This window comes from Crocodylus porosus, unplaced genomic scaffold (assembly GCF_001723895.1).
Source record: "Crocodylus porosus isolate Cpor-Errol unplaced genomic scaffold, CroPor_comp1, whole genome shotgun sequence".
Lineage (NCBI taxonomy): Eukaryota > Metazoa > Chordata > Crocodylia > Crocodylidae > Crocodylus > Crocodylus porosus.
The window spans coordinates 139314540-139323292 of NW_017728931.1; the positions used below are offsets into that span (position 1 = coordinate 139314540).

Here is an 8753-nt window from a genome sequence, read left to right on the forward strand (position 1 = left end):
GGGAAGCTAGTCCCAGTTCCATCTCTGCCTTGGACCTGCTCCTGCCTTGGACCTGCTCCTTGGACCTGTTTCTTGAACCTGCTCTTCACTTCAGGAACCCTCACCCCCAACTGCACTGCTTGCAATGTCAAAAATGCCCTACACCTTGCAGGGGGATGAGGGCACTGTCGATGTCCTGCCCCTGGAAGTAGTATGTCAAGAGACCCAAGGCCTCCATGCCAGATACAATCCAGAGTTAGATGGTCATTGCCCAAGACTTGCTTCAGACTCCCAAAGAAGCATGAGCCTCCTCTCCTACCTCCTCTGGGCACGATTAAGAGACTCCTAGGGCCCATTACCTGCTGGGAGTCATGGGGCTTGAACGTAGACATGGGCTCAGACACACGCTCGGTGTTAGCCGGAGTAGATGTGGCAGCCCCAAAGACTGAGATGGTTGGCGGTAAGGGAGAATCAGACTTCTTCACGGTCGCATCCTTTTTGTCTCCCCCAGATCTGCCAACTGTGGTTGCTGACGTTCCTCTGGTTGTCTCAGCCTTTTTAAGCTCTTTACTGCCACCTGCATTCATGAATGAACAAACAAGGCATGGGGTAGTTAGACAGAGGTCTGCAAAACACAACTGGAGGAGAGGCAATGTGAAGAGAAGACTGGCGCTGAGCTAAAGCCCTAGCTGCAGGTTGAAGATTTCTGTCTAGAAATCTCCTTCATTTTGGCTGGTTTAGTTTTCAAATATCAACCTTACTGGCTAGAAGCTTGCTGCAGGTTGTTATATGTCCTGGTGAAAGCCTGGCAGTCTGGGGCCTGGAGAAGTGTCCTTTTTCATACCCAGATGCATTCACAGCCCAGTGGGAAAAGCTGGGAGCGCTGTGGTGGTTGGAGCCTCACTGGGAGGGACAGCAACCAGGTCCCAAAGGCCTTTGTGCAAGGGGAAGTAGGTGTCCTGACATAAAAACAGATCCCCTGCCCCATGTTGCTACTAATTCCCCCTTGGTGGAAGGGGGAAAAACATGTTAAAAAGTCGTGTCCTGCTCCACCATTTGCTTTTGGCCTCTTCCAAAGCTTGTGTTTGCATTGGATTGGGAGCCCAATACTTCCATGGAAAAGTTTCCCAGGCTTTGCCAACTCCAACCTGGGGCCGTATCTGAGCTGAGCATGCCCCTTCCAAAGCCTCTGAAACCAGACATGAGGTTCACATAGGAAGACAGCATGGCCAGCCCCTATGAAGGCCTCTCTGGGTCTGCTCTGCCCTGCTAATAATTCAAGGGTAGCTTTTGTGATATGGGAAGTTATGCACTGGAAACTGGACTGAGCTCACCTCACCCAGGTGCTGTAGGGTTGCCAACCCTCCCAGATTGACCAGGAGTCTCCCAGAATCAAAGTCGATCTCCCGGGGACTATTGAAAGCAACCTGGGGGATCGATAGCGTGAACAGGTTGAACAGTGCAATTCATGACATTATGTCGTGTTGGCAAAAAAAAAATCTCCTGGAATAGCTTCAGGCTGAGTTGGCAACCCTAAGGTGCTGGGGGGGCAGCAACGTTTCGCCACAGCCAACCTGGGCTCAGTTTGAGCCCGTGGGCTGTCCCTTGACTCGTGAATAATCTCAGAATCAGGCACGCAGCTTGTGGCAGGGCCCGCACCCAAAAGTAACAGCTAAAGGAAAGCTTGAACCTGGACCTCAGGAAGGGGCTCTTTTTAATGCAAGGGGCTACGATAATGCTGGCACTAGAGGGGTCCCGGGTCTGGTCACTGCCCATTAGGAGTTTGGATCTAAGAAAGCCTAATAGTGCTCAGGCTCTCGTTGGAATAAGCACCCTGAAAGACCAACCGGCCCCCAAAGAAGAAGACACAACCTTGCTTGTACCTGAAGTGATTTCCAAAAGTGTGGTATTCAGAGTTGGACGCGCCGCAGGGTCCTTTTCCAGATGGATGCCAGCTGTCAGAGTTGTCCCAGGCACGGTGGGCTTCGATGTCATAGGAGCTGATGTGGGGGCTACGTCCACAACAGGGCTTGATATGACTTTCCCATCAGAGGAGGTGCTGCTAGGTGGGGGGATTTCTGTGACATGAGAAGAGCTCGCCCTGTCAGGGGGGGCACTTCCCATACTAACATTTGTCGTTTTCAGGTCCGGGGGGGAGCTCGTCATGCTGCGGGAGGGCCCTTCCACAGTAGGAGAGGAGCTTCCTGCACCATGGGTGGTACTTCCCAGGACAGGGGAGGGGCTTTTCTTGGTAGTGGAGGGGATTGTTGCTGTGTGTGTGGTGGAACTGCCTGGGGAAAGGGAGGACTTTTTTGTGTCATGGGTGGTACCCAAGGAAGTAGGGGAGGTGCTTTTTGAGCCAGAAGGGATGCGTTCTGAGCTCGAGAGGGAGGTGTTTGGGGCAACAGAGGTACTTTTCAGGCTAGGGGTGGATCTTTCTGGGCCAACGGAGGAGATTTTGGTGGCACTGGAGGAACTTTCCAGGACAACAGAGGAGTTTTTTCTGGCAGAAGAGCTTTCTGGGATAGAGAAGGAGCTTGCCACACCAGAAGTGGTGCTGGTGATCTTAACTGTGGTCGTGTTCAATGCATCTCCTAGAACAGAAATTAGCTTGAGATGGTGATTTAATCAGATGAAAGTTTTTCTACTGCAAACAGCTCCATTCCCCTTATTTTTCATCACAGACCCAATACCCAAGGCAGAGATAACATGATAAAATGATAACAGGTGGGTGCCCAGCCCTTCTTCATTGCTGGGAACTTTCTACAGGGACAAACCTGATGCATGGGGTGGGCATAAATTGCTCCAAGGACAAGTGCTGGGTGACGGGAAGGCTAACGAAGAGGTGTAGAAAGGGAGTGCAGAAGCCATAAAAGCACAGCAAGGTGTCTGGGGGCGAGGGACGCAGGAGGCAGAGGTCTGGAGAAGGCACTGTAAAGTCAGCCTGTCTGCCCGCAGCTGGACAGTCGACTGCCTTTGCAGCCTCACCCTAAATCAGTCTCTCCAAAAAGGGTCATTTTAATCTTACAGTCACACAGTGATCTCATGCCATTGCCCACTTGGCGATATACAGAATAAGAGGCCACAAGCCAAGGTGAGGGCACGCAAGGCAGACAGACTGTTCAAAAGCTAGCTAATGCACTGTAGGTTTTTTGCTTGGGAACCAGAATGGTTTTTGCCGTGTGGCATGGATGTTGCAGCTCCCTGGTAAATAGGGACTGCTCTTGTGGCTCCTAAGCCTGGCAGGCTGCATATCACTGAGCAAGCAAGGTCGTATCAGCATTAGACTAAGAGACAGCCTGCGCGCACACATTGCGCTCAAGTGTTACCCAGCCCTCCTTCACGGCCTAGATGGCAATAAAGGTCGGTTTGTCCATTGGTTTTACTTCTTTTTATAGTGACAAGAACGGGTTTTACCTATAAAAGGGAATGAAGGAATCATTCAACAGTCCCTTACCCTGGCAGTGAACACCTTCTCCCCAAGGATGCAGGGGCTTCGCGCAAGCAAAGAGAGGGGGGAAAAAAAAATTCTGCAGGAGCACCATGTGAAATGACTGGCATCGTCTCACTGGAGAAACGTACTTCATCAAAATTTGAGGAAGTCACTTCACCCAGGATTTCCACTAGGATGACACTTCCCGAACACAGTCAGGGCTCATGGTAGAGGTGATTTCTCTTATTAGACCAACAAGAATTTTGTAAAACCATTTCTTTCATTGCAAAAAAAGAGTAAAATCTGGAAAGGCAGAAAATTCTCAGCTCCCACCTTTCTGGCCTGGCAGCTTTAGGGCATCTCAGGCGCTCACCTCTGGACTTTCATCTCTTGCACTATCACTTTTTTTCCCATCATGCAGGGAAGATTGGAAAGCAGCACACCAGCCCTCTGACCCTGGGGTAGTTTTTTTTAGTGGGAGACAGCGTCTTAGTGGTGGGATCATGGAGTCGGAATAACAGTGCCTGCAACCAAAGTCATGATGTCTGCTGCAAGGGACTCTGAGAAAACCTCTGTGCGCGCACATCCATGGCAGGCTGGGGCTGGAGAGCCAAGAGGAAGAAGTGCCCAGTGGAAGAGCATGTGCTGAATAAGCCTGTTGCATGCTTAGGTGACTGTTTCTCCTTAGGAGGAGACCTCAGCCAGGGTAAAAGCTCCGTGCTTACTCTTACCTATTGGCATCATCCATTTAGCTCGCATGAGCAGGACTCGTGATGTTGGTGCCAGAAATGCTTGGTTCATTTCCCACCAACAGCTAGGGCTAGCTCTCCCTTGCCCTGCACCTGGCCTATTGTTCATTTGGGTAGGAAAGGCTACGGCATTGAACAGCCATCCAAAATGCAGGGCAATGGAAGGGATCACGGCATGCCAATTGGTTTGTTCAAGTTACCCAAGCAGACCTGGGGGGCAGGCCTCTATCAGGAGGCTCAGGCTTTGTTGCTAATCCCTGGCACAGCTGGGGCAGGGTTTTCTTAGGCACACCGATGGTTGGATTGGGAAGAGGCGCAGGGTGGGCTTGCTGCAGGATGTGTTTGGAAAGGCCGCGCAGCACGCGGAAAAAGAAGCCGAGCACAAAAGCAAAGAACGATCCTCCCTTCCTCCCCAAGCCCATCTGAAGCCACCGCTGCCTCCTTGCAGCTTCTGCCCTCGGGCTCATTCTCTGTCTGAGACCCTCCCGCTTTTCTCTCTCTGGAAATCGTCCCCATCCCCCTCCCCCCTTGACCACTTCACTGGAACCGCTCAGATTGGCTCAACGTCTATTAATAGCGGGGAAAGGAAACACAAGAGAATAACTTCGGAAATGGCGAGTGACACCCCTTTTATGACCGGCAGGCAGAGTGCCCCTTGCTCCTTGATGCTGGCTGAAAGCCTCTGCTTCTCCCACAGCGGGATGGGGAACGGAGCTGGGGTCAGGCAATGTGGCTAGTGGGGGCGGAGGCCACACGCCACCAGGGCTTTGCAAACCTTGAGAACTTGCTATTTCCCCTCTGCAGTCTTTCCCTCTTCGTAAAAGGCCAATGGGTTGAGCTCATCAAAGGGAAAACTGAAATGCAGCCATCCCTGGGGTGGAATATGGCAGCAATATGACTGCTCATAAATGAAAATGAAAGCATCTGTCATCTGCAGGTGCAGCTGGGGAGGAGAGCGCTAAATCAGCAGGATGGAAGTGCTCACACAGGCATCTGGTCGGAGCAACACACCTCTTGCTGACAACCACTGACTGCATGTGGCCAGGACCTCGGGTTTATGTCCTCTATAGAAAGAAAGCATCCTCCTCACCTGTGTATGTCCTCTATAGAAAGAGAGCATCCCCATCAGCTTTATATGTCCCCTATAGAAAGACAGCATCCCCATCAGCCGTGCACCCCTCCTGACCGGATGCCATTGGCAACCATCATCACACAAATCCCTCCATAGGCCAAATGGCAGGGTCTGAATGCAAATTATAAGCAATGCCATTAACCCTGCAGAAGAGAAGGTGGCCGTATCATAGAAAAAATCTGTGCTAACTGGCATTAGCCAACCTGTTACTGCAAGTCCCATTGGTTACAGAAAGCTACCGAATGAATGAAACCCCCTTGCACCTTCTGCTCCAAGCCAACGCGAAATCAAAGCGTGCAATGTTCGCCAAACAGTACGAGTTGGCAACTCTCAGCGAGCCCCCTCGAGGCACTCTGCCAACAGCAGTTCATCGGGCTAATTATCCGAGGGCTGAATTTGCATCTCATTCAAAACCGGGCCAGAATGAAAGCTGCCCTGAGCCCTCACAGCGCCGCACTGGGAAATATTAAAGATGCTTCCTTGGTCTCGCAGGACAGGCCTACAAAGGAAGCCCGCATACTGGGATTCAGATTGAATGCAAAGCTTGCTTTCAGCAGGGGGGGAGAGCGGGCTTCCTTACCGGCCACGGGGAGGAGGATTCATTTATAAAGACTGTTGGAGCTAGAGCTGTTGAGGGCTGGCGTGCGAGCAATACTGAGAAATGAAAGAAATAAAGTACACTGTGTCCTCTCCTCCCCTATTAAGCAGGAGCAAGGAGGAGGGCGCATTCAATCCAAGGCTGATGTCCAGCAGGCCTGACTAGATAAGCGCTGACAGCTGCACAGCAGGAGAGATGAACACCAGGCATTCTTCAGACCCGAAAGTACTTTGCTCTTATCGCCCCGGTTCAGCCCAACAGCCGGACAGAGGCTTTTGGCGTCTGGGGCATTCAGTGGGCACTCCATGCAGTGACAGATTTAGGGTGTCTCTTTCCCATCACAGCGTTGCAACAGGCAGCTGTATGCCATGCATCAAAAAGGCACCACCGGAGATGAGCAAGCATGGGAGCAGTGCCCTTCCTTCCCAATGAACCCCCACAAGGCATCAAATAGAGGGGACTGAGATGGGACTCACAGGGCTGCCGTTCCCAGCTCTGCTACTGTCTTTCTGCGCCAGCCTGCTTATCATCATAAAGGTTGTTAGGTGCTTACATACCTTTGAGTGCATCAGCCTCAGTGCCTCAGTTCCCTGCCTGTGAAATGGGGAGAAAAATCCTGCCATGGACAGCCTCATTGATTTAGACAATAAGCTGCTCGGGGCAGAGACTGCCTCTTGCACAATGTCTGTGCCAGCACATCAAGGCCACTAAATGCTGTTAGCATGCCCAACAGGTATGAGCTGCTCTTTGTGGCCTCACTCAGACCGGAGCAAGGGACTGGCTTTCAGCCATGGGCTTGAAACTATCAGCTTGTTTGGGACATGGAGGCAGGGCCTGGGTAGCTTTGGACAACACATGTACATTCACGGTGTCCCAACTTCCCCCTGCGTTTCCTGGGGGTAAAATACCCCTTTCTCTTGGGATGCTGGGTGACCCAATGCAAGGCTGTCTGAATGCGGACAGTGCTGGGTAATTGCTAGCTCCTCATCACCAACCACGCAGAGATCGCCGCAACTTTGCCAGCTTGCAGCTGGGTGGCAAACAGATGGGGCTCTGTATGGCAACACCAATTCCCTAAGCTAGCCGGGCTCTTCCAAGAACTAGATTTTCCACCATAAACCAGAGGCCTGCCTTCCTCTTAACCATTCTCCAGGTGATGTCTCCCCTGGAAGAAGTATTCCTAGCTTCCCCAATCTCCTTTAAGTAGTGTTTCTGCTGGGCAGAGCGATGAGCCTAGGAAACCCTAGGAGAGGGGCAGGATGGTCTAGTGATTAGGGCCCTAAGCTAGGACTTCAGAGAGCTGAGTTCAATTCTCTGCCTTGCCACAGACTTCCTCTGTGACCCTGGGTGGGTGTCTGAGCACGTGGGTGCTCCAGGTCCTCGTGCAGATAACTGCACCAATGATTAGAAATACAGCAGCAGGGCCTGTAGAAGAAAAGAGGGGTAAGAAAAAATGATTTCTCCCATGCACTCTCCTGTTTCACACTGGAAGGGAACCACCATCATCCTGGCATAGCCAACAAGCTGCTCTGATCAACTCCAGCCAGGGCATTGATCCTGGTCTTTCAAGGTGGGTGTCCTTACCATCGGAGACCTGGCTACCCTCTTGCTGAAACAGAGCCTTGACCCTACTTCCCCTAATCCCAGGGTAAGGACCCCAGCCATCAGGTTATAGAAAACTGCATCCATATCCCAGCAGCTCTCCATGCCCCAGCTTGAGTGCGTGCCATAACAAAAGGCAGGGGAGTTTTGCATCTCCTGGGCCAGTGGGTAGCAACCTTTTTAGATTCAAGGCACCACCTGGAAAATGCCAGCTCTTAGTTTTCACTCTTTTTTTTGACTACAGAAAAAAATAACAGCAGCTTTTCTGCTACCTCATAAAGGCCACAACTATGGATTTCCATTTGAAATCTCTGGGTTTATCTTGTGAATCATGTCTGCAAAAACCTCCCAGTGCTTAAGGCATCCCACAGGGAAGTGGCACCCTAGTTGTATATACACATATTGCCTACTTGAGTATACAGATACGTCGGGGGAAGGGGAAGGGGAAGTTGAGGACGGAGGGAGCCACGGAGCACCGAACAAAGAGCCACCCACATGAACAGCCTGGCCAAGACAGGCAACGAGCACAAGAAATACCCAGGTAAGAGACAGGGGCTGGGATAGCCCTAGGATAGGGTGGCGGTGCATGCACCTTCAGGAGGCGTTAAATGCCTCTACACTAATGCTCGTAGTATGGGGAACAAGCAGGAGGAACTTGCCCTCCGGCTAGCTAACACCAATCCAGACATAGTGGGGCTCACCGAAACGTGGTGGGACCCAACACACGACTGGGCGGTGAACATCAAAGGCTATGGGCTGTACAGGAGAGACAGGGCCGGGAGGAAAGGTGGGGGTGTGGTGCCTACATCAAAGAGCAATACACGTCCTCAACAAATGGTGGGGGGTCAGAGGAGGGGCAGACTGAAGTGCTCTGGGTCCAAATACAAGGGGGTCAGGGGGAAAGGGACTTAACGGTGGGGGTCTACTACAGACCACCCAACCAAGGAGAAGAGCTGGGCCGGGAATTATCAGGTCAGCTCGCGGAGGCAGTACAGTCAAGGGATGTGGTCATCATGGGTGACCTGAACTACCCAGACATGTGCTGGGAAAAGCAGTCAGCCAGGTCTGACGGCTCACGTAGGTCCCTAGCCCAAATGCAGGACCTCCATCTAACCCAGGAGGTGCACAGCCCCACTGGGGGAGACGCCTTGTTGGACCTGGTGCTGGCCACGGGCGATGACCTGGTGAGGGGGCTGCGGGTGCTCGACCACCTGGGCGACAGCGATCATCGCCTGCTGGGATTCACCATCCAGCGCAAGG

General features: G+C 52.1%; 1 protein-coding gene across 1 annotated transcript in view; it reads right to left on the reverse strand.

The window, feature by feature from the left end:
• PODXL (podocalyxin like) overlaps positions 1-2548 on the reverse strand; it is a 29555-nt gene extending 27007 nt beyond the window's left edge. Inside the window, exons 1-2 of the mRNA XM_019543764.1 lie at positions 1863-2548; positions 339-556 (exon numbers count right to left, since the gene is read on the reverse strand). Of these exons, the coding sequence (XP_019399309.1) occupies positions 339-556; positions 1863-2145 (501 nt within the window). The 5' untranslated portion in view covers positions 2146-2548. The remainder of the gene's footprint in view (positions 1-338; positions 557-1862) is intronic.
• Between the last annotated feature and the right edge of the window lie 6205 nt (positions 2549-8753).